This window comes from Chenopodium album, chromosome 9 (assembly GCF_948465745.1).
Source record: "Chenopodium album chromosome 9, dcCheAlbu1.1, whole genome shotgun sequence".
Lineage (NCBI taxonomy): Eukaryota > Viridiplantae > Streptophyta > Magnoliopsida > Caryophyllales > Amaranthaceae > Chenopodium > Chenopodium album.
The window spans coordinates 59,013,392-59,041,316 of NC_137842.1; the positions used below are offsets into that span (position 1 = coordinate 59,013,392).

Genomic DNA, 27,925 nt, shown 5'->3' on the forward strand with positions numbered 1-27,925 from the left:
TGTGATGTTGTAGAACGTGTCACGTAGGCGATTTGCAAACTTTTCTTCGAAAGTGTCCTTCACTTGGTTGTTTAACTCAGGTGCCCACTTGAATTTTTTCTGCAAATCAAGAAAATGTCTTTATTACAAAATTCAACTCCATCAATATAATTTATAAAACATGTATTATGTTAGGTTAAAGTTATCATACGTTGAACAAGTTCCAAAAGTGCTCTCTCGAATCTTCATCAACCTCTCCATAATTCCTCCAAGGCTCAACATAGTAGCCGGTTAGCGAGTCGGAGAGCACATTCTTCACCGGGATATCATCAAACCTATAATAAAGGATAGACATTCATGTAAGTAGATAATCAACAAAAAGTGAACAAAACATGGTTAAAGTAATACAAATTCACTTTATCAAAGTAAATACGAATTTAAGGATATTTCATTATACAAATACATACGCACCAAAGTGTGGAAGGGTCCAACTCTAGCAAGTCATTAGGATGCGGGTGCTGTAGCTCATGTTCCTAATGCTGCTGTTGCTCCTGTTGCCCTTGTACATTCCTGACGATTTCTTGAGAGGCCCCCAAATCATGTGCCTCCTCTTCCTCCATTGACTCATCCTCGTCAACACGTACAACCTGAGATTTCCCCTTAGACTTTCTCCTCTTGGACGTTTCTCCTTTATTTCCTCCTCCCATGATGACCACCTGAAAAAGTTGTTAGTACCATGATCGCACATTGTAAATTCATAAATTAGATCCATAAGACATTAAAATAATAAAATGAGACCAAAAATGTAATGCAGTATTACAAGTCCGAGTAGTCATTAAAAACTAAACATTCGAAGACAATAGTTAAAGGAGTAACTACATATTCTCCTCTTCATTACTCTTATCACTACTACCACTATCATTATCACTATCATTATTACTATCACTAGTGTCATCTAAAAATACATCGATGTCCTCTTCTTCGTCACTGTCACTGGAGCCAATGCTTTCTTCTTCTTCTTCATCGCTTGAGATAATAAAGCCATCGTCATCATCATCATCACTATCAAGTTCATAGTCTGGAATGTCATTTGGTGGACAAAGCGTTGCATGTACTTGTGGTGAAGGACCCTGCAAAAACTCTAAATCCACCGGAGCATCAATCACCGACCTTGCTTGAGTTCTAAATACATCCCACCATTGAACCCGATCACGTTTAAGGCTAGGGTAAGATGCATAATACACTTGAGACACTTGGTAAGATAAGACAAATGGATCATACTTGGGATACTTCTTAGTATGATTTACTTCGACAAGCTTGTATTGTTCATGAATGTTCATTCCTTTACCACAATCCATCCAACTACAACTAAACAAAATAGTCTTGTACTCTTTTTCGGGACCGGTGTAGACAAGTTCAATTATGTCGTTTAAAATGCCAAAGTACTCTCCACCGTCCTCACTTGAGACACACACCCCGTAATTCATCGTAGATTTGTGTTTGCCATAGGACTGTGTGTGGAAATTAAAGCCACCGACAAATATCTGGTTCCAAGTTCGAACACGCTTGAAAGGCCTCATAGACAATGCTCGCAACACATCGGAACTTGGTTTTTGTTCTCTCACCTATAACCGTTACGAATACAAGCGTCACACTAATTGAAATGAAATATATTATATTATGTTATCACAAATTAATCGATATGCAATGTTCGAAAAGTATTATCACCTTGTGATGAAACCAATTAGGGAATTCACTTTCGCATTTCTCCATGACATCTTCTCGACGCAAATAAGTTCGAGTACTAAGAATGTAGTCCAACCAGATAACATACCATAAGCCGGGAAGTCACTAACGGTCCATAGGATGGCTGCTCGAAGATTGAAATTTTGTTTTATCGAAATATCGTAAGTATTTGCCCCAACTTCCCACAACTGTTTCAACTCGTGTATAAGCGGCTGCATGTAAACATCCAAGTTGCCCTTAGGGGTTTTAGGACCAGGAACGAGTAACGAAAGAAACATGAACTGTCTTTTCATACACATTGACGGAGGCAAGTTATAAGGGGTCAAAATGACAGGCCAACATGAATATTGTCCCCCAAACTGACCATGTGGAGCAAATCCATCCGTACATAGGCCAAGTCGAACATTACGAGGTTCAGAGGCAAACTCAGGAAAGCAACTATCTAGGTGTTTCCACGCTTCACTATCGCTAGGGTGTGCCATTGTGCCTTGAACTCGAGGATTTTTAGCATGCCATGTCATTTCCTCAGAAATGTTTTTAGTTGCAAAAAGCCTTTGCAACCTAGGTGTGATAGGGAAATAAAATAGAACATTCAAAGGCACTAAGCTATCTTTAGAAGTCTTCTTGTATCGGTCGCTTCCACACACCCTACATGTAGATAATTGAGCATCATCTTTCCAAAACAACATACATCCTTTCGGGCATGCATGAATCTTTTCATGGGGCAGCTCTAACCCCTTAACAATTTTCTTGACCTCATAGAATGTCTCGATCATGTGGTTGTTGTTAGGAATCGCTTCATTAACCAAAGAAGCAAATCCATCAACACATTTGTGCGGCAAATTATACTCACACTTTAGGCTAGTGATTCTAGAAGCCATCTCTAACACAGACAATGAACTCCCTTCATATAACAGTTGTTTAGAAGCCCTTAACAAATCAAAAAATGGCTTGTCTTGTGCATTAGGCTCCTCCTCTAATGAAACAGGTGGCTTTTCGGAATGGCCTTGATCTTGAGACTGACCAAAGGCATCCAAAACCATTTCACGATATTCATTTGACTCCCTTCTACGAGTTCCTGGAAACCCTTCCCCATGACACATCCACTCGTAGTAATTAGGTAAAAAACCGCTGCGATACAAATGAAGTTTGACCGTATCTGGATCCCAGAGACGTTTGTTTTTGCATTTAAAACATGGAAACCTAACTTCATTCGGGTTGCTACTCTCGGGATGATCTTCCACATATTTAAGGAATTCATCTACCCCCTTCAAGAACTCAGGATTAATAGAATTCCCAACCTTCCTTTCGTACATCCGGCCAGCTACGTTCTTTTCGTTTCATGATTAGAAGTTCTACACAACTAACACATATGCCATTAATCACATTAGTCATAAAGCACAATATATATTCATTATAGATCAAACTGTTATGGAAATGCAAATGAGAAGAGAAATGATTTCCAAGGTTCCTTATCACTCCAACCTAACCCATCCTTGTACGTTCAATCTCACTAGTGAATGTATGCCAGAATTTCAATTCTATGGAAAATCCGGCAGCATCTCCCTACAGTTCCCCGAGTACACAATATAGGCGATTAGAAACACCTATATATGTACCTAGAAAACATTGTAGAGAAATGACAAGCAAGGATCTTCCTTAGAATTAAAACAAAGGAATACATTCACCACCTAAGTGAGAATAAACGTACAAGGACAGTCCCAACCAGGGACTATTCAAGACATACTCCTAATGTGTATGCCTTGAACGGGTATCTAGGCATATGATTATGCAAATGATTTATTTAAAGATATTAAAACTAAACTAACATACAAAAAATTATACAAATATATCATAATTAAACTTAACATAAACAAACATATCATAAAATCATAACATTAATATAAACAAATCAAACCAAACAAAACCAAACTAAACTAACATATCATAATATTAAATATAGTAACATGCATTATAAAAAATTAAACTTAAGTAAGAAACATTATATTAAACTAAACAAAACTAAACTAGATTATAATGAACTAAAGTAATCTAACATACATCATATTAAACAAAACAAACAAAACGTACCTAAAGTTTCATAATATTAAACTAATCTAATATACTTTAGTAAAACTAAACTAAATTAAACCACATTATATTAAAATAAACTTAACTAAAGTTCCATAATATTAAACTAATCTAATATACTTTAGTAAAACTAAACTAAATTAAACCACATTATATTAAAATAAACTAAACTAAAGTTTCATAATATTAAACTAATCTAATATACTTTAGTAAAACTAAACTAAATTAAACCACATTATATTAAAATAAACTAAACTAAAGTTTCATAATATTAAACTAATCTAATATACTTTAGTAAAACTAAACTAAATTAAACCACATTATATTAAAATAAACTAAACTAAAGTTTCATAATATTAAACTAATCTAATATACTTTAGTAAAACTAAACTAAATTAAACCACATTAAAAAGTAAACTAAACTAAACTAAACTAACATACTTACAAAAAAAAAAGTAACTAAACTAAACTAAAACACATTATATTAGGGTTTGTAATGTGACTAACCTTTAGATCTGCACTTCTTTTTGACCAATTGTACAAATCCTACATACAAAATATTTAAAAAAAATAATTAAATTAAATAAATAAGGGTTTATTATTAAAAAAAAATTAAAAAAAAAATGGGGAAAGGACAACTTACCAACTGCTTCAGCCACGGCGAGGGAAGGGAGGAGGCTGGAGGCTGCGGTGGTCAAGGGAGGCTGCGGTTGTGGTGGTCAAGGGAGGCTGCGGTTGTGGTGTCAAGGGAGGCTGCACCAGATTGGAATGTGTTTTAAAAAAAAAAACGAATAAAAAAAAAAACAAAAACAACTTACCTAGACGCGGCGCCGGCAACAACCAGCAGCGTCAACGGAGGCTCGACCTCTTTCTCTTTCTCCTTTTCGTCCTCTTTCTCTTTCTCCTTTTCGTCCTCTTTTCGTTTTGGTCTTCGTCGGCGGCGGATGGGTGACGACCGGCGCCAGAATCGGGACGGCCGGCGACGGATGTGTGGCCCCTTTTTCTCTTTCCCTCTCTCTTTCTCTCTCCTTCTCTTTCTTCTGTTCGTAGTTTCCCCCTTCAAGTGAAATTCGATTTTTTAGGTTAAGTCAATTTGGGTATTTTTATAAAAAAGTTTTATAATCTTGCGACGGAAATATTTTCCGTCGTAATTTTCTTTTAACGACGGAATATTTCATCGCAAACATCTTTTCGACGAAATATTCCGTCGTAAAAAGAAAATTACGACGGAAAATATTTCCGTCGCAAGATTACTACGAAAAATTTGTCGTAGATATTTAAATCCGTCGGAAAGTTGCGAGGGAAAAAATTCCGTCGTAATTTTTGAATTTTGTGACGGAAAAACCGTCCGTCGGAAGTACTCCGTCGCTATTTTGCCTATTTCTAGTAGTGCTCCTTGATAGTTTAGGTCATAGTCTTGCGAGACGAAGTATACCTAAGCTCCTCAATGTATCTTACTTTTCACCAAAAAAAAAAAAAAAAACTGAAAAATTTGATACTTGAATAAAATTTTCTTTTCTTTATAAATGACAAAATTTTATATTAATAATAAAATCATATCACCAATAGTTGGGGGATCATTAACTCAATTATGATGTCGTGCAGGCTCTTTAATGGTACGTAGTAAACTAGTAATCAAAGAGTACTCACTTATTTGATTCTTAAATTAAAAAAAACTTCTATAAAGTTTCATAGAAGAAATAACACTATTTTGCATTCTTAGCAATTTTAACTAGAAATTTAATTTTGCTTGGACCTGGTCCACAATAATATTATTGTGGACCCAATGTTTATACGTCACAACTGACATCATATTGAACATAGTGACCTCTAATTTTAACATATTAACCTTATTTTTTAACATAGTAACATTTATTAAAACTTATGTGACTTTTAATACTACCTTTGATTTTTTTTAGTTGCAACTTTGGGGTATTATTTGTGAGATGTAAAATATTCTAAAGTTGCAACTAAAAAAAAATCAGAGGTAGTATCATTATGAGTCTGAAGTACGACATTACGTTGAACATGGTGATATTTATTATTCATATTGACCAGTACATAAAAAAATTCATAAAAAATAAAAATTAACCTCTTATAGTCTTTATAACACTAAAATGGCTTCTATTTCAACATAATAACCTTTGTTTTAATATAGTGACTTTATTTTATTAATAAAACAAGCCTAGTGTCTCTAAATGTTAGTGATCCACAATAAATTAGTGTAAACCAGGTTCATTTAAGAATTTTTACAATTTTAAACATCAAATATATATCTCTAAAATATATTATGACATATATAAGATATATTTATAGTTAGGACAATTTTGCAAGGCCCCGTTTGTTAGTGCAGGATTTTCATGACGCATCTTAGATCCAGGCGTCGTATAGAAGTGTCATCCCGAGTTCATAAGTGACGTCCCCGCAATCCAGGGATTTATTTGACTAATTTCGCAGTTCAAAGAGCTCAGTGTTTAAAGCAAGATAAGGTCGTTACTTGTGCTCAATGAACCAGAAGAACGGGTCAATCAACTGACTTCCTAGATTCGTGGGAAGATAATTATCTTCTCTCAACGGCTACTTTGAAGACCTAGACTTGCCGTTTCCTCCTTTATAAATAGATTTTTGTTTTAGATGTTGGACACACTGCTCTCTCTCTCAAGTATTATCTAAACTCTCATTGTAACAATTGATTATTCATAGTGCAATCGGTGGATTTCTCCCACCCACAGTTTTTCCCCATTGGATTTTCTGCGTCACCAAAATATCGTTTGTTCATCTTTATTATCTCGAATTTCGTTTATCCATAGCATAGTTTGTCTAGCCGTCGACGTCCCAGCCTAACGTCGTTCCTTGACGATTTTTGGCATTAACACCGTTCACTTCACCTTATTTTTGTTGAAGTAAAATTATTTTTACTGATTTTCACTTATAATTCTTCTTTAAAAAAACTGAATTTTACTGAACTGAATTTATTTAAACTGAAGTGAAATTAATTTTACTGAACTGAACTTAATTTTACTCACTGAAATTATTTTTACTTAATATTATTTTTTTAAGGTGAAGTGAACAGGGGCTAACTACACATATTTTGTAACCATCACAATGTTTAAGTCACAAATTTTTTCTTAATAAATGTTATTAAATTTATAGTAAAATGAAACTTATTCAATATTCATTCCCAGAAAAAAAAAAAAAAATCTCAATATTTTTTCCATAGTTTGGTAACTTGAAATTGTATAAATCATATCACGATTTTGTGAATATTCTTATTATAATTAGAATCTCGTGTAATAATCTTTATATAATACTTGGCATCAAATAAAAAATAAAAATAAAAAAGCAAGAGTGAATTAAAAAGGAAAAAACAACCCCTGAAAGTGATATGTCATCCCCATGTCTGTTTTAATATTAAGTCGTTATAGATTTAAATAGTTAACACTATTATTGTCTAATTTTGGGCGATAGATGTTAATATATAATATGTTTATTTAATTTGTACTTATTGAAAACATTCACATCCTTATCCCTTTCCCCATCTCAACACGAAAACCGGTCCAAAACCCATCCTATCTGCAAAAACGACCCCTCCTTCATCCCCGCCCCCTCCCCCCAAAACACGAAAACCACCATCTTCCCCCATTTCCAACCCTAAAACGCCTTTTTGGAAGGGTTTCAAGGCTGGGGATAGGGTTTTGGGGCTGGAAAGGGAAGGAAGTTATGTTTTAGGGTTAGGGAAGAGAGATGATTCATGAGCAGGGGCAGTGCTTTAGGGGGGTTAAGGGTCTCGGATAAGTGGAGGCAGAGGAAAAGGGTTGCCACATATTGACAGTAAGGATGGCAATCTAAATGGATATTTGCTAACCTGATCCAATCGCTTTATTAAATGGACGAAAACTCGAACTAAATGGATGAAAAGCGGGTGATAGGTGAAGTGGATGATGGATTGGATTGGATTGGATGTGAATGATTTCTATTCCTCTAGTAAACCATGTATCCTGGCCACCCACCCGTTTAAAGTATATATATTATATATTCGATTTATCTAAAAAATTTAATAGAAAAAATATGAAATTTGCAATACTTATTTTTTTAAAAAAATTAATTTTTTCAAACAATAAGTAGGTATTGTGTCTTTTCTTTTTTTTTTTTTGGTAGAACATAAACAATTATTGTATAAACAACTATAAAAGAGTTTACATGATTTTTTTTTTTTTCTTTAAGTATTCCTTCATCAGTCATCTGATCCATCTGTATCATCAGTGGATGAGGCACGAACGAAAGCGGATGATGGGTGAAGCGTGTGATGGATGGATGTAGCCGGATGGAGCAATTGAAATAAGGGATGAGTTTGAGTTAAACTTCACCTGAATAACCGAACCAAGTTCAATCCACTATGATCTCTAGTCAGCGGTAGCGGGGGCTAGGGGTTAGTGGTGCCAGAGAAGATGGGGCTGGGGAAAGAGGGCTGCCACCTGGCGACAATGGCAGAGGTTGGGGGTTACGGTTGTTTTTTTTTTAAAAAAAAATTCTATTTATTATTAATTTGATTAATTTTTTAAAATTATTTTTGGACCAATCGGGTGATGAAATGTGTCTAACATTGTTATAACAGGTTATGTGACCTGTTGGGACCAACATAAGAAAATACCATCTAAAGTTGAAATTATTAATAATAATTCAAGGTTGGGATTGTTAAAATTAAAAGTGAATGAGCAAAAGTTCTGATTATTAAAATTATTTTTCCAAAAATAAAAAATAAAAATAATTGTTTATATTACAAATTTTTTTTCTTGTTTGTTGTATCAGTTTATTACCAAGTAGTACAGTATTATATTTACTGCTTATTATTGTTTCATTTACAAAATAGTATTAAAAAGCTTTTAATTTTAATTTGTAAATTAAATGTGGGTATGAAGTAGGGCAGTTGGGGCGAGGATGGGACGGGAACAACCTAAAGTCCACCCCCACCCCTACCCCATCACTCATGGCAAGTATGGTTTTCATTCTCATCCTTGCCGTGCCAAACTACTAGGGTGGGGATGGGGCGGGTCTCCTACTTGACCCGTCCCACTAATGGCATCAATTAATAATAAAGACGAAGAACTAGAAAATAAACCAAATCATGAAAACAAATAATAAAGACGAAGAACTAGAAAATAAACCAAATATATATAGGGGAAGGCTCTTGTGAGAAATTTTCTTATGTGAGAATTTTTCTTATGTGAGAACACTCTTTATGTTCTAAATTTTTACTCGTATGTTCTAAATTTTAAATCTGATGTTCTAAACTTTTCCTTAGGTATTCTAAATTAAATCAAATGTTCTAATTTAGTACTCACATGTTCTAAACCATAAATTAGTTAAGTTCGATGTCATAAATTTTAAATAACTTGTTCCAAAATTTTAACTTGTATGTTCTAAATTTTAAAACGTGTGTTTTAAGATTTTTAATTATATGTTTCAGATTTTAAATTGTATGTTCTATTTTTTTACTCGTATGTTCTAAATTATTTACTCACACTTTCTATATTCTACATCAGTTTGTTCTAAATTTTTATTCACATGTTCATAATCTTAAATCATATGTCTAAATTTTACTCATATGTTTAAAATTTCATAAAGCAAATTTTATAAATTTTTAATCACTTGTTCTAATTCTTAAATCAGATGTTCTAAACATATTACTCACACAAATGTTCTAAATTATTACTCATATGTTCAAAATTTTAATTTGAGTCACATGTTCTAAATTTTAACTCGCATGTTCTAAATTTTAATTCACATGTTCTAAATTTTTACTCACATGTTCAAAATTTTAAATCAGTTCTCATATAAGTATGAATTCTCACATATGGACCTACTCTCACCGGATCCCTCCCCTATATATATATATATATATATATATATATATATATATATATATATATATATATATATATATTATTACTTTAATACACATATATATATATATATAATTTCTCTGATTTTTCACTACCTTTGCTTTATAAAAAGGTTTTGTTAGCTATTAGAAAACTTTTTTTAAAAATAAGAGGGTGGGTCGCCGGTGAGCCTCAAAGGGGCTGATGGCTGGTTAATCTAATTTTGTTGTTTTTGGTTTTGTAAGATCAATATGTTGATGATACAGTCACACCTGTCCATAGACAAAGTTAGCACGTTGTTGAACCAAATAAATAAATGTGTTCTTGCTCTTTCTTTAATTTTTCTTGCATTAATATTTATATTGAGTGGGTATGATTTTCTTAAGAAAAAAATAATAAATAAAAAATTACTCCATATTTTTAAAAAGTGAGTATACAAGGGGTAAAAAAAACAGAAAAGAAAGGAGGAGGCAGTAATTATTATTATTATTTTTTTAAAACCAAGCCGTGACAGTCATTAAATAAGATCAATTTCCGCCAAAGTTAATCTAGTTATTATGACCTCTTTTCAAAAAAAAAAAAATTAAAAAATTTAATGAAAAGCAGTGGTAGTTATAATAAAGTGCAATAGGTGAATAGTCAATGATAATAATGTTTGTTTTCTTTGGAGAAATATTGGCGCATAGAGCCTATATGTTTCGGAAACAAATAGGGTGACAATTTTGTGGATAATTAATGGGAAATAGAGAAAATATATTGGTGGAAAATGCGCCAGGGAAAGGTATTTTGGGGGAAAACATGATGGTAAAAAGTATCACTACATGCATAATAGTACAATATATATATATATATATATATATATATATATATATATATATATATATATATATATATATATATATATATATATATATATATATATATATATATATATATATATACTATTAAGACAACTTATACTTTAATTGTACAGTATACATGCATAATAGTACACAAAAATGCATCACTATACGACTAAAAGAGAGAAGCAACAAAGGAAAAACCCTATATTACTCTCTTATGTGCATGTAAAATAAATAGGCCCTATGCACCTAGATGCTCTCGTTTTCTTTAGTCATAACTATTCCTAGAAAAATAAAAAGTACACTGACTTTGGATCTGTTCTCTTCAACTTATTTAAGGTATTATTACTTATTTCTTAAAAAATTCAGATCAGATTAGAACTTTTAATTATTCTGATACTTAATGCTAAATATCGTTAATTGCATATTACAAAATCTATGAAAATTACATATTTGTAAAGTTCATAATGAGACAAATCTAACATAATCCATTTTAATAATGTTTTTCATTATAGATAATTACTAAAATGCTGTCAAGATTTAGTAACTTATTAAATCAGATAATTAAAATTTAGATCAGATCTTATGAAAATCATACCAAATCTTCTTGCATTGTTTCAGGTGAAAAGAATTATCAGACTAGACAAAAGTAAGTAATGCATGGCCTATAGCTGTAAATTATGACGGGTAGCATGGTCTATAAATACCTCTTCAACGGAATATTAAACATCACAAATTCACAATTTTCAGAAATTATTCATCAACTAACCTATTGGTAAGTTGCTTTCTCCTTTTTTATTTTTTTTATTATTTATCTATTTGTTTATTATTACGAACTTAGCTTTCTTCTTAATACACTAATTAATGGATCATTTTATAAATAGTCGTATATTTTGTTGAATCATTTTTATTATTTTGAGCACCAATTAAAGAAATTCATCTACTCGTATATATTATTAGACATTCAATACTCAGATCAATATTGTGGTAACAAGCTTACTTACCAAGCAATATCGTCAACAATTCTTTATCTAGTATTGTGTAATGTACATATTAAAAATATAAGAATAAAGAAAAAACGTACACTTATATTCTCCTATACATTTGCATAAAAAAAAAAATAAAAAAAAAAAAATAAAAAAAAAAAAAAATAAAAAAATTCTCCTATACATAATCATAATTTTAGATTATGTCCTTTTTTTTTCAAATAACATTGAATTTTAGATTATGTCGATCGTCACTAATTTTTTTTCCGTTGTCTGTATTAAACTATTAATGTATATATAGGGACATGGCAAATTTCTCAAAACTTTACTGTCGCAAGAAGGTAAGCAACATTTATGAGTTTTCAATTTTTCTTTTTTAATCTTTATTACTTGTTGTTATTTTCGTTAAAAAATGTTAAGGTAAACATTTTACTAATGCTTCATGGTGAGCGGATAGGACTTCCTCCATCAAATACATGTGTTGAAAATTTCATATGGTGGGCCGGTGGGGCCAGCTACCTGGACCATCTCGTTAAATTTCGTTTTTGAATAATACTAAGATCAGGTTTAGTTCACCTTATTTTAGATCATATCAAATCAAATTTTAAATTTTAAGTCTGTCACGAAATAATTTTCCGTAGTTTCATTAGAGTATAGAGTAGAGTATATATACAACCTAGCAAATAGATTAGGGCTCATGAGATAGGCCCGATAACTATACACTATACACAATAATAGGCCCTAACACCCCCCCCTCTAGTTGGAGCATGCAAATCACAAATGCCCAACTTGCCAAGTAAATACATGAATTGACTTTTACTCAAAGCCTTAGTGAATATATCCGCTAATTGGTCCGTTGTCTTCACATAAGACGGACTAATGATATCATCCTGAATCGCATCACGGAGATAATAACAGTCCACCTCAATGTGCTTGGTACGCTCATGAAAAACCGGATTCTTCGCAATATACAAAGCAGATTGATTATCACAAAACAAACTCATAGCACGGGGATGCGAGACACCCAAACTCAGAAGAAGGGCCTTTAACCATTTCAACTCATCGGTAGTTTTAGACATTGAGCGAAATTCGGCCTCTGAAGAAGACTTGGCCACAGTGTCCTGTTTCTTAGTCTTCCAAGATATAGGAGAAGCACCAAGAAACACCAACCAGCCAGAGATAGAACGGCGCGACAAGGGACAACCTGCCCAATCTGAATCACACCAACCTGTAATATGTAAATCACAATCTGAACTCAAAAGGATTCCCTGACCCGGACATCCCTTCAAGTACCGCACTATACGAAGAACCGCTTCCCAATGGTCCTGTCGCGGGTGTTGCATAAATTGAGACAAAATATGCACCGCGTATGCCAAATCCGGTCTAGTAAAAGACAAATAAATCAGACGACCCACAAGCCGTCGATACTGCTCTGGATCAGAAAAGAAAGAGGACTCTGATTTCGCCAGAGTATGATTCTGCTCAATAGGAGTACCTGCCGGTCGAGCACCTAGCAAACCAGACTCTGCAATAATGTCAAGTGTATATTTCCGTTGACATAAAAATATGCCTTCCGGACTACGAGCAACCTCAACACCAAGAAAATACTTCAAAACACCCAAATCCTTCATATGAAAATAGTCACTCAAATATGTCTTGAATGTTGAAATCGCAGAAGAATCATTACCAGAAATTATCAAATCATCAACATACACCAGAACACTAAGTTGAATAGACCCAGATTGCAGAGTAAAAAGAGAATAGTCAGAGTACGATTGCACAAATCCGTACCTTTTCAGAGAGGCGGCCAATTTAGAATACCAACAGCGAGGTGCTTGGCGAAGACCATACAACGACTTCAGAAGACGACACACCATACCAGGCTGAGAGCCATGAAACCCAGGGGGAAGCTTCATATAAACTTCCTCATCAAGATCACCATGTAGAAATGCATTGTGGACATCCATCTGATGTAATTCCCAATTCTTTGCAGCAGCGACAGCTAGAAAAGCACGAACAGTGACCATTTTAGCAACGGGAGCAAAAGTCTCATTGTAATCAATACCCTCAACCTGATGATTACCAAAGATAACAAGACGAGCCTTCAATCTCTCGAGTGTGCCATCAGAATTAAGTTTGATCTTGTAAACCCATCGACACCCAAGAGCTTTCTTACCCGAAGGCAATTTTTCCATTACCCATGTGCCATTTTTTTCTAATGCATCAATTTCTGTTTGCATAGCCGCTTTCCACCCCTCATCTTGCATTGCCTCCTTGAAATTACGAGGCTCAACCATCATATCAATAGCTGCAATAAATACACGGTGTCGCACAGAAAATTTATCACAATTCAGAAAATGTGCTAAAGGATAGGGAGTACCTGAGGAGCTTGGAGTGGTCGATGAACTGGGAGAGATAGATGGACTCGGAACAGAAATAGTATGTGCAACATAATCCCGATGCCAACCCGGGGGATGTCTATGTCGTTGACCACGACCAAGATCAAGAGATGATTCAGAGGAGAGGCTCGGATCAGCAGCCTCCAAGGCAGAAGCAGTAGCAGAGGGCACAGAAGGTGCAGTAGTGTGAGGAGCATGGGGGGTAGTACAAGTAGTGGCAGCGGCATCACAAGCAGGGGCAGGGCTGCTCGTTGCTTGTGGTGAACCGGGGTCAATAGAGGATTCACCAACCTCCAAAACATTTTCCAAATCATCCAAAAAATCATGATCAACTACCACATTTTCTGGTGACACACCCTCGGTTCCCACATTAGCATTAAGTGAGTCACTAGTAGGCACAAATGGGAATTCATTCTCATAGAACTTGACATCACGCGAGACAAAAATTTCACCAGTTTCAAAATCATATAACTTCCAACCCTTCTTGCCATGAGGATAACCCACAAACACACATTTCCTACTCCTAGGAGCAAATTTGTCACCCTTAGCTTTTTGATTATGAGCGAAGCAAAGACACCCAAAAACACGTAATGTATCAAAGTCAGGTTGTTTGCCAAAAAGCATTTCATATGGAGTTTTCTTATCAAGTAAAAGAGAAGGAGTGCGATTAATCACAAAGACCGCCCCAAGAATACACTCTCCCCACAAATCAATTGGCAAATTGCCATGAAACATCAATGCTCTACCGACATTTAATATATGTTGGTGTTTACGCTCAACCCGACCATTTTGTTGAGGAGTACCGACACAAGAGGTTTGAAAGAGAATGCCATGTTCATCAAAATAAGGAAGCATGTGTTTGAATTCAGTTCCATTATCACTTCGTACACACTTAACAGTAACATCAAATTGATTTTTAACCATAGCAAAGAAAGAGCAAAAAGAAGAATAAACTTCAGTTTTATCATTCAGCAAATAAACCCAAACACCTCTTGAAAAATCATCCACTATAGTCAAAAAATAATGAGCACCACAAGTAGAAGCCGTCTTATACGGTCCCCACAAATCACAATGTATCATTTCAAGAATACGGCTAGCACGACTATCACTATCAGGAAAACTAGTTCGGGTTTGTTTAGCGAGAGGGCAAATTTCACATGCTTTATGTAAACACTTAGTACCAGAACTACCTTGAATAGCAGGAAGTAGTTTGACAATTTTCTCCGACGGATGCCCCATACGACGATGCCACAACTCAAATGTAGTTATCTCCGGACCTGTGATTGCACATACTTTTGGGATACGCCGGAAATAGTATAGTCCATCTATCCGTTCACCTCCTCCAAGTAAGCTCCCCGAGGATTGATCCTGTATAGCACAAAGAGAGTTAGTGAATCGGACAAAACACTTAGAATCATCAATCAACTTAGACACCGAAATCAAATTGCAAGTCAATTGCGGAACAAATAGAACATGTTCAAGAGTAATGCCATCCGTCAAGACAACACGACCCTCCTTAGTAGACATGGCCTTAGCACCATCGGGAAGACCAACGGGACAAGTAATAATTGAGTGAGCATCTTGTAGAAAAGCCTCATTGCCAGTAACATGGTGAGATGCACCAGTGTCAATAATCCACGACAAAGAAAAATAATCATCATTAATAGAATATGTAGGAGGATCGAACACACCACCCAAAATTGGAGTAGTGTAGGAAGTAGAAAGCTTTGGAAAAGTAGAAGGAGAAGTAGTAGTATCAAACCGAGGAAGAACACCGCCAGAAGAACTAGTAGATTGCTGGGCAGTCCACTCCGCGGCTTGGCTGCGGCTGGGAGGGCTTTCCCGCGGCTGGGCCGCGGAGTACTCTGTTTGCTGGGTTGGTAGAACTTGCGAGAGGGCAGCAGCAGTCTCAGAACAAGAAGCGGCAGCAACGCACATCGGGGGTTCAATAGACGAAGAAGAAGATCGGCCTTTATGCCCATACTTTTCCAGCCACCAATTAGGCAGCCCGTGGACAAGGAAGCACCCACCGTTATCGTGACCCGATCGATTGCAGTGGGTACAAAATAACTCCGACTTTTGACGTCGCTTAGTCAGAAAAATTTCAGTGGGCAAAGTTTCATTCACCATTGTTAATCAAGTAGCAGTAGAGTTGAAGAACAATAGAACAATATAGTTCAAGTAGTAGGAGCGTGATATTGAATTAGAAGAAAGTTAATTGGGAAATTAAATATCCCAAATTAGAAGAAGTTGTACAGTAGTGCGCACACCACTAATGACGATTGACGAAGCAACCAAAAAATAAATTAGAAGAAATTGAATTGGGGATTATACCAAATTCGAACCAATAAAAAAAAATTGGTAAATTGATGGTATAAATTGATTGTAGGAATTAGAATGTAGGGTGTAGAAATTGTTTTAGTGATTAGAATGATTTTGGCTCCGATACCATGTCACGAAATAATTTTCCGTAGTTTCATTAGAGTGTAGAGTAGAGTATATATACAACCTAGCAAATAGATTAGGGCTCATGAGATAGGCCCGATAACTATACACTATACACAATAATAGGCCCTAACAAAGTCTTAACATACATAATTTTGTCATGTAGAAAATTATAAAAATTAAATAAATTTTCGCATTATTACGAATCTAATAAAACTCCACTTGAATTGGTATATATTTTTTCCCTATAGATTACCATACATATAAATGTTCAAGCTTGATCAAATTAAATCAAATGATAGGATTAGGTCAACTCATATCATTTAGATAAAAAAAAAAATAAAAAAAAAAAAAAAAAAAAAAAGCTTTAAACATATCAAATAAGAAAAAAAAAAAAAAAAAAAAAAAAAAAAAGGTTAACTGAACATGGCCTAAGTATATCGTGATATTATTCACAGGTTAGAAGGCAAAGTAGCTCTCATCACCGGAGGCGCCTCTGGAATTGGTGAATTCAGTGCTAAACTTTTCTCTAAGCATGGTGCCAAAGTCGTAATTGCTGATATTCAACATGATCTAGGCCAAACAGTCTGCAAAGACATAGGCACATCATTAGCGTCATACGTTCATTGCGATGTCACGAATGAAAGCCATGTTCAAAATGCAGTGGACTCAACGGTGTCGAATTATGGAAAACTCGACATCATGTTTAACAATGCAGGTATTACAGGCATATCCAAGCCTAACATTCTTGACAACACTGAATCCGAGTTCAAAGATGCGTTGGGGGTGTATCTTATTGGTCCCTTTTTGGGTACGAAGCATGCGGCTCGAGTAATGATCCCGGCCAAACAGGGTACTATTATCAATCATGGGAGTATTTCCTCTACCATAGGAGGTGCGGCATGTCATGCCTACGTTAGCTCGAAACATGGTGTGCTAGGTCTTACAAAGAACACGGCTGTGGAGCTTGGAAAATATGGGATTAGGGTGAATTGTTTGTCACCATATGTGGTTTCGACTCCATTGACAAGGAGCTTCTTTAAGTTGGATGATGAAGGATTTACTAAAGTATACTCAAATCTCAAAGGCGCTAATTGTACTTTAGAGGATGTGGCGGAGGCAACTTTATTTCTTGCTAGTGATGCTTCCAAGTTTATTAGTGGCCATAATCTTGTTGTGGATGGAGGATTTACTATTATGAATTGCGGATTTTGTATGTTTGAATAATAATTCAAGCAATAATAATTTGCTTAATTGTATTAGTATATTAGTATGTTGTTGGTTATGAGATTGAAAATACATTTGTTGTTCTTGAATTTGTAAATTAGAAATTGTTAATTGAATATTGAAGTTTAATTTGATGAATTGAAGTTTAATTTGTTTATTTAACTTTCATTAATATGAATAAAGTTTTTGAGTTTTCATTACTACCCTAACTTGTTTATTTCGTACTTTTTGGCCTCAGTGTTTTAATAAAAGCAAAAGGTTAAGAGCATGTTTAACTTTTAATTATGAGTGTATTGCAAGAAAAAAAAGGCAAAAAAGTCAATGATACTATTATGAAAATTTTACAATAGTCATTTGAAATATGACTAGTGTAATGTTTTAATGATTATATAATTCATCATTGAAATAAATTTTTTCAAGTAATCAATTATATTACTTTATTAATGGTATTAAATAGTACTATCAACACATTTTCGATTTAACAAATTTTGTTTTTTTTTTTATTTTTTTTTTTTTGAAGGAAAGCCTCAACGGCTATCAATTCTCATTCAAAGAAATATCAGATTCCACAAGAGTGACTATTGTGGCAGGGAAGTTAGACAACCAAACATACCTACCCACTTCCCATGGCTTGCAATGCGCAAGTTCATGGACTACCTTATTCCCGTTTCTATACACAAAACACCAAGTAACAGCAGCAAAACTACTAGCAACATGATAAATATCATCAAAAATAACGTGAAGGGAGCTCCTCCCTCTTTCTCGTGATGAGAGTGACTTGATCAGACCCTGACAATCGCTTTCCACCATTACACAACAAAACCCGTAGTCTGCAGCAGCCTTGAGCCCCAACAACACAGCCATCTATCATGTAACAAACTCAAGATAAGTTTGACCCTTATCTTGTGAAATTTCTAGAGTGCTAAACAACTCAAATTATATAAAGCCCCCTTAACCTCAAATTTCAATACCGTACTTTCAATCTTTTCTCAGGTAAACTATCTCTTCTAAAAAAAACAAAAAAAAAATTTAATAAATATTTTGACGAGTTCGGAAGTCACCGCAACTCGTCACTCCATTGTTTCGGTTTCAGTATGTATTTGGTCTATTGGATTTTGTGCTTATTGATTTCTAAAAATTAAAAAAAAAAAAAAAAGGATTTTGTATGGCTTCAGTGGAATTTGGGATTTGGGTTTTAGTGGAATCTTGGTGATAATGCATGGTGATGATGATAATGTCGGTGATGATGATGATGGGTGATGGTGATGGTGATGATGATAATGGTGGAGATGATGATGATATAATACTATCCATCTAACTCTATAATTAGTTGTTTATATTTTGTTTTTGGGGTGACTAGATTATGAATTGTGATAAATTAATCACACCCTCAATTTTTTATATATATAGTCGTATAATTATCTTAACTTAGAATCGTTTATTTGTAGACGAAGGCTACTAGGTGACCGTTCCAGGGGTTAATTACCTTGAGTTTTACGCACGATCAAGGTAATTTTCAATATCCATCATCTTTAGAATCCCGTTAGGAAATTGTTTTGAAATATTATGTGTCAAATACGTGCTTATGTAATCATATGTGATGAGTGTGCTATCGTATGATATTATGGAATCATATATTATATATGAGTTTTCTATTTTGTGTACTAGTATATGTAATTTCGAAAAATATGATTATTTGTTATCGTATGAGTTTTTTTAAAATATAATCTTGGGTATTGGATGATTGATTATACGTGATTGATGGTCTATATGTCATATAGGATGACTATGGTCTAATAATACTGAAATTGAAGTATTGATACTTGAAATTAAATTGATTTGTGCAATATTTGTGTACAGTGTAATTGGATGATATAATCTAATAAGATGTACAGTGAAATTTAATTTAAGAAGGGAAATGAAACCCGAAAGGGTGAAGAACAGGTTGCCCACTAGTAGTTATGGTTGCTACTAGTTGGTTTAATTTATTGTATATTGATGTTAGTCTTCCTCCTAATCACTGGGTATTAGTGAGGGGTGTGCACACTAGGGACATTCTGTTTTATTTTATGGCCAATAGGGATTACGCGCGACCCTCTGTAAAGTAGGTGGTGACAGGGACTAGTCCCGGCTTACTGGAGTTCTCTTTCCCTTTCTTAAATAAAGTAATAATATGTTATGTGACTATTTGAACTTGGTTGAGTATTAAAATATTTATGAGACTATATCATGTATAAACTGTTTTGAACTAAAATTTATTTATTTTACGGGATGGAGTTGGAATTACTCAGTTTATCTGATTTTTGGGAGTTTTCTCTCTTTTCTTGTTTCTGATTTATTTTGCAGGTTGGTAAAAAGGGTACTCGGTTACGTGTGAGGAGACGTTAGAATAATCACGTAGCTAAGACAATTTAGTTTATCCCCGAATTTAATTATTTCCTCTCAATTATTGGTTTCAAATAATTGCAGTTTTGATGTAATGACTATTTTATTTTGCCACAACTTAGACCACTTAGTTATTTTAAATATTATGTTATTTTTGCTTTGTATTTATTTTCTACGGAAAATAAGTGTAGCAGTAACATTCCCAGATGGTTGGGTTTTTGAAAGTTAAAGGTTACTCTTATTGTTTTTAAAGACTCGAATTTTGGGGGTGTTACATAATGTATGCCCTCAATAGAGTTACAAGGGTGAATGATAATATAGATGATATTTGATCTTAGATATTGAATTTCTCAAGACTTTGACTAACTAAGCAAGTTGATCATCCACAAAAAATACTACTCTTGCTTGACGACTTAAGAGGCTAAATGGCGTGGATAAGATTATAAGTTTGGAATACTTGGAATTTTATTAATTAATTGTTTGTACATTTTGTTGATGCTTGTCATTCTTAAACTTTGAATATTCTACCTTGGAAAATAATGCCACCATCCTTACAAAGAAATTTATGCATCTCCCCCCCCCCCCCCCCCCCATAAAACCATGCACTACTCATCAAAAATAACTTATATACATCAACTCTTTATTATAAGTTAAGTAACAAACCTAAAAAAATGTTGTCCAAAAGCCTAATTTTTGCTTGCTTCATTTTTGCAACCCTATCCCTTACCCATACGTGACATGCACAAAATTCACCACAAGACTATGTTAACGCCCACAACGCGGCCAGGGCCGCAGTGGGCGTTGGAAACATACAATGGGATAACCGAGTGGCGCAATATGCCCAACAATATGCCAACCAAAGAAAAGGTGACTGTGCTTTGCGACACTCCGGCAGTAAACAGTATGGGGAGAATATTGCCACCGGTAGTGGTGCTTTTCTGACTGGCACAGCCACGGTAAAGCTGTGGGTGGATGAGAAAGCCGATTATAACTATAATTCCAATACTTGTGCTCCTAATAAGGTGTGTGGACATTATACTCAAGTGGTTTGGCGTAACTCGGTTCGTCTAGGATGTGCTAGGGTTCAATGTAACAATGGAGGTTATTTCGTTACATGTAACTATGATCCTCCAGGCAATTGGGTTGGCCAGAAACCTTACTAAATGTTTTGATAAAATTAACGACTAATTCTCAATAAAATGAGAACAACCTTGGAATAATAATAATAATAATAATAATAATAATATATATGATCAATATGATATATATATATATATATATGTATCTCTTTTAAACCTTTCCTTTAACTTCGTGTTGTTATAATAAAGAGTGAATTGGAATAAGCTCACTTGATCTTTTTTTTAGTGAAATTCACTTAATTTTATATATGTGGTACTCCATATTATTATGTATGTAAGTTGTTAAGAGAGATACAAATGAATAAATGAATGTATACTTTATTATTTTAATTACATTGCATATATGTTGTATACGCCTTGCAATCATTTACGTATGTATGGTAATTGTATATTTTCACATATATAATACCCTTAAGATCCTCCCGGTTTTAAAAGATTTTGGGATCAATTTTCATCACCCTCCCTTGTGGCTCTCTATAAACAAAAAAACAAAAACAAAAATCCTCTAAAAGTTTGTACCAAAGTAGCAAGAAATATAAATTGGTCGACCATAAGTCCATAATTCGTCTCTTTTTCAATATGATACTCAATAGATTAATTAATGTATGTACGTATTTCAGCTCACTAGAATACTGATGATGATAAAATAAAAAGCAATGCGAATTAATCTATGTCTTAAAGCTAATTTGATTTTTGGGATTCAATTAATGTGAAGATTAATTAAAAGGATAGCAAATGTGAATTAATTATGTCGTTAATAACACCAATCCATGCGTGCCGTGAGTTGTTCTAAATGTACTGTATAGCAAAAGCCCTTTTTGTTTTGTAATGCAGTTGGAAAAATGCAACCTATATATATATATGGATATTTTGCAAGACTAGAATAGACTCGGTTTACAATAACTTATCGTAGACCCAACCTTCTTGTATACCATACGAATGTGATTATATCATACGAGATGTGATTATATTACTACAAAAGTGATTATATCATTTTGAAACTGTTATGTAAATGTATAACTCAAAAGGTAAATTTATCATTATAAAAATTATCAAATAGTAAATTACATCATTTCAAAACATGATTTTTAAATTTTATCATCCAAAAGATAATTATATAATCTCATTAAATGGTTTAATATGAAATTATATAATTCAAAATATGACTCACAAAAAGATAATTATATCATCTAAAAAGTGATTATATCATCCAGAATGTGATTATATTATTTAAAAGTGTCAAATTTTGGGTCTACAATAATTTATTGTAAACCGGGTCCATACAAGACCAATTGTACAATATCAACTTGTTATTAAGATTTTGTTAATAAATGATTAAAGATATTGATAATTAGTGGTTTTATATATGAATGCATTGACAAGCATGGACTCCTATATACGTGTGTAACGATTATACGTAGTATATTTTAAACACTAGAAGGGAACAATGTAATTTCGCATAGTAACAAAATTGAAACGGCCAACCATTTCCTAGCTTCTTTCTTGGGTGATAAATTTTTTTATTTTTTATTTTTTTTTATTGTAATAGTTTGATTCAGTTTATTAAGCATAGGTAAAAATAAAAATATGATAATGATGCCTTCTTGACTAGTAAAAATTCTATCGTAGTCGTCGACTACGGACAACTATGGTCGACTACAATAAGAGATTAAATCTCAACCGTTTATTTGTTAATTGGATAATCCTAGGCGTCCAATTCGACACCTAAAAAAAACAGTCATCAAGTCTAGTCATCAACTCATTAAGTCTTGTTTGGTTAAATTTTTTTGTTCAAACGATTATTTTTTTATTTTTTTTTTTTATTTTTTTTTTTTTTTTGCTTTCTTTTATAAAATTGAATAAAATATCTTCCAAAAAATAAATATTCATCTTCAACCTATATCATCTAAAACCTTTATGTTCAACCTACAACATTCATTCTTCTGGTTCAAATTAATTAAATTCTTATATTTAGTTATATTTCATAAATTATAATCAATTTATTTATTTGTATCATTGTTTAAAAAATCACTTAATATATATTTTCTTTTCGTCAATTAATTTTGTTAGATGAATTCATCAATAAAAACTTCAAAGTTCTAAAAAACTAGAGTGTACCCGTGCAAAATGCACGGGATATATATTATTTTAGAAAGATTTTAATTATATAATATAAGAAAAAATACATTTCAATTACGGGAAGTTGATTTAGATGTAGTAACTTATAACCTGTTATTTTGAACTATTTATGGTCTGCTCTGGCTCTACTCTGCTAAAATCTGATATACTCTTTTGAGCCCTGCTCTACTCTATTGTCACCCGCTCTACTCTTTTGCAATATGATGTGCTCTACTCTGCTCATAAACTCAAAAGAACAAAACCTTACTCTTATATGTGGGTGGCCACGCAAATGTGTCAAGCTATTACGGGGGTTACTTTGTCAAAGTTATATAGAGGTTACTCGGTTAGTGTCATATGGGTGATTACATCAGTGCTATAGGAGGGGTTACTTTGTTCTTTTGCAAGCAACTATTCGATGAGGCCAGTTACGCAAAAAGCGTGTTGTACATATTTTTGTTTTGTTGATTAGAGAAGTGGAATTTGTTTGAATTGAAGGGTTGGGGATTTTGAGTTCTACGGTGAATTGTTGATAAAGTAACTATATATCCGTGTAGCCTACACGAAACGTATTATACACGAAAGAAAATAACACAAAGTGAAATGCTAGTAGTGTTTAAGAAAAAATGAATTGTTATTATTAATTATTGCAATCCCTTGAAAAAATTTAAAAAAAAAAAAAAAGTTGGCTGGGTAGTTATTGATTTTATTTTTTTTTTTTATTTTTTTAGTGGAATGGTAGTTATCGGTTTTAAAATAAATAAATAAATGTTTAGTGGTTAAAAAAAAAAAGTAAAAGCATGAGATTTGAGGATTGAGGATTTGGAGGGTTGTGGTGAAAAGACTCTACAATTATAATATAGACTAGAGTGTATCCGTGCAAAATGCACGGGATATATATATATATATATATATATATATATATATATATATATATATATATATATATATATATATATATATATATATATATATATATATATATATATATATATATAGGGATTTGCTAGAATGAGAAATAAGAAATGAGAAAAGAAATCTCCACCCTTAGATTTTAGTAACCACCAACGGCTCAGATTAGAACATTAAAAATTCACCCTTCTCTTTCATCCCCCTCCCACGTTTCTATTTCATATGTATGGCTGGTTTCCTTTCTTTCTCTCTCCTCTCTTTTCTCTTTCCCTTATTTCTGTTTCCTTTAAACTTATCTTTTTTTTCATTTACATTGGCTCTTAATTTATGCAAGCAACAACTCCCACCGACTGAAGACCAATTCAAGGTAAATTTGACGGTTTTTTTCCCTTTTTTTTCACAATTTTACTTTTAGGGGTTCCCAATTAAAGTTATTGGGGTTCCCAATTAAAGTTATTGGGGTTTCCAATTAAACGTTTCTTATTGCTTTTGATCAATCATAATTTTAGTTTCAAGGATCTGCAATTAAATAAAGTTTTTGATTTTTATTTTACAAATTCTACAATATTTGTTAATTATGGTTTTTAAAAATTGTTCTTTTTTACCCTAAATTTGTGTTTTTTGATTCATTTGTTACGAAACCTATGATACTCTTGGAAATGGTTAGTGGCCTAGTGCCTTGATATATTGGTTGTTGTGCTTACTGATTAGTGGAATAAGAAACATATTAGCTCCTTTTTTTGAGATCTAAAATATATACTACGTAATAGGCAGAGTTACTCTTGGTTGTATCATTTTTTTTTGCATTCATAAGTTGAATTTTCGGATATTATTAGATAACAAAAAATGATTTTGTGAAACCTATTAGCTCAAACGGTAGAGCATTGTGCATTTGCACAAGGTTGTGGGTTCGATTCCCTCATGGGTTATCAGTTAGTCGTAATTTGTTGTTTCCTGAGTTATAGTTTTGGCATTATTGCATTAATCGTATACTGAAATCAATATAGCAATGGAGCATGTAAAAATGGAGCTGAACCAAATAGAAATGCAGATAATAATTATTCAAGATAAATATATATCTGTCATTCAATCCCAATCACAAAATCAATTACATGTCCATGTGAGACAAAAAATGGAATAACTCTGCAAACATTCAATAGCCAAATTAAATCCAACACCATCTGAAGTGCCTATATCTTGATAAGCATCACAAGCACCAACCTGTAAGGGCAAAAGGTTATAAAATAGTTTAACATAAAAAAAATAAAAAAATAATGCTAACATCATAAATAAGAAATTATATTGTTAATAAGGAATAACTAACCAAAGAAGAGAATCAAGCCTCTTTCATAGGGCAATTGCGACTATCATGTTGTGCATATTTTCCACATGATTTACAGAGTCTCTGTCGCTTTTGCTTATCTTTAATAGCCTTCTCTTTCCCACTTGGAATTCTCTTGCCACTTCCTTTAGTTATTGAATGCTTTGGTGGATGAATATCAATTTTCACTGGAATGGTAGACTCCACATATGCTTCCAAATCATTTGTCTTGTTATCTACACAAACATTGGTACTCTCGAGCAAAGATTTTTTTAAATCTATGATCCCATTCCTTAAAACACGAATTTTATCAATATCATAACCGACCAATTCTGCACAACCATGAAAATCTTTCCATAACTCAGATATTTCTATATTAGCAAGTTGAATTTGAGAACAACCTTCATCTACAACAGTATCCATATCAAATATAAGTGAGCAAGTTGCACTTTTAGTCCATCTGTGAACAATATAATATGATGGTATTGCATCAATTCCTCTGCCCTTGAAAACACAAAGAATATGACGACATGGAATGCCATCTTGTTCAAATAACTTACATGAGCAATGAGCCACATTGTCCAAAGTATTATAAGATACAATTCTTTGCTTTGGTTTCCAAGGATTACTGTCATGAACTTCAAATATTATACTTCCATTTTCCTCTTTGGTCTCCTTAACTCCACAATACATATAAGAACACCAAAATTCCTTTTGAAAGACATAAAAATTTGCATGAGTATAAATATCTCTTGCATGCTTTTCTATACTATGATTTGTCTTCAATATAGGAAGTGAATGTGATGTGTCATGATCAGATTTTTTTTGGTTATGCCTCTGCCTGTCGATAATACTTTCATATCGAACCCAAAATTCAACCAAATTGAGCCACTTATCTGTAAGACTACCAAATACTGAATTTTCACTTTCAGAAATAGAAGTTGTTCTAAATAAACCAGCCAAGAACAAGTCTTTGAAGTATGCAGGTATCCATGAGTGTCGTATCTCGTACATAGAAGAGAACCACTCGTTTTTTGTGAGCTCAAACTCATTAACAACTTCTGTCCAACTATGCTCAAATTCCTCTGGAGTCTCTGATTGCCACACACATGATTTAAATTTATCTTGAAAATCCTCGTTACTATTATGACTTCCACCTACCTTCTCAGAAACTTTTTTTAAAATATGCCACATGCAAAATCGATGAGAAGAGGTATCAAATATATTTTTTATTGCAGCTTTCATTGCTGGATCTTGATCGGTGATTATGCATCTAGGTTTATGACCACCCATTGCTTCTAAGAACTTCTCAAACAACCAAGTAAAGGATTCAGTTTTCTCATCACACAAAAATGCAGCACCAAATGTAATGCATTGTCGATGATGATTTCTTCCGGTAAATGGAGCAAATATCATTGAGTATTTATTTGTTCCATATGTCGTATCAAAAGAGACAATATCACCGAAAGTGGCATAATTTTTTCTCCCAATGCCATCAGCCCAGAAAAAATACTTTAACCGATGTTCATCATCTACCTCATATGCAAAATAATAAGAAGGATCAAGTTCTTTTTTTCTTTCAAAATTCTCTTTAAACATATGTGCATCATAATCACTGATCATAATTTTAAGTCCTGTTTGATAATTTTGAAGGTCTTTTTGCGTACATCCAACTTTATCATAACCTCCAACTTGATGTTTAATCAACTGATATGCTTTGGCAGGTCCTATATTGGCTCGACTACATGTGAATAAAACAGCCTTATGCATAGAATTAACCTTTCTTGCCGATCTCAAAAGGTGTCTCTTTGTAGGAGTTGCAAGTGCATGGGTATGGTGCTCAACAAACTCCTTAATCTCATATTTACCCTCTTCCGTTCGCTTGATTTTGATTTTGGCACCACACCCTTCTCTTGTTTCTTTCAACCTTTTAGATTTACCCCCATTCATAGATTGATTTGTAGGTTGATTATAACCTTCTTTAGAACACAAAAAATATTTCCATATAACAAAACCAGTCTTCTTATCTTTCACCTCCGTCGAAGACCTAACGCTAAAACCAATATTATGTGCATACCGTTTGTAAAATTCTGCTCCTTCATCTAAGTTATTAAATATCATTCCTAGTGATGACCTGACATTATCCATTGCCTTGATTGCCTTCATAAGGGGTAACAATAAACATGTATCGAATAAGTAAAAGATATTATAATTGATGATGTAATTAAAAAATACATTAATGGTGTGCTATTGTTAGATACTACAGAGTATGAAATAATAAGCATTTTTTATTAATGAAATAAAAATTGAATGTATGTACCTATTCCATATAAACACACAAAGACAATAATCAATCAAAGAAAACCCCAAAATCATGTACTATCTTGTTAACCACTTGATTTGATATTAATGAAAAAAAAAATGCAAACAAACGAACAAGAATTATTCAAGCC

General features: G+C 33.3%; 1 protein-coding gene and 2 pseudogenes across 1 annotated transcript; 2 read left to right on the top strand and 1 right to left on the bottom strand.

Annotated features, from left to right (window-relative positions):
* Positions 1 to 16,808: 16,808 nt before the first annotated feature.
* LOC145557810 (borneol dehydrogenase, mitochondrial pseudogene) lies at positions 16,809 to 17,597 on the top strand (annotated as a pseudogene).
* Positions 17,598 to 20,653: 3,056 nt separating this feature from the next.
* LOC145557811 (pathogenesis-related protein PR-1 type-like) lies at positions 20,654 to 21,191 on the top strand (annotated as a pseudogene).
* Positions 21,192 to 25,487: 4,296 nt separating this feature from the next.
* On the bottom strand, positions 25,488 to 27,620 carry LOC145557812 (protein FAR1-RELATED SEQUENCE 5-like). Its single transcript, XM_081618991.1, has one exon. The coding sequence runs from the start codon at positions 27,618 to 27,620 to the stop codon at positions 25,488 to 25,490; it is 2,133 nt and encodes a 710-aa protein (XP_081475117.1).
* Between the last annotated feature and the right edge of the window lie 305 nt (positions 27,621 to 27,925).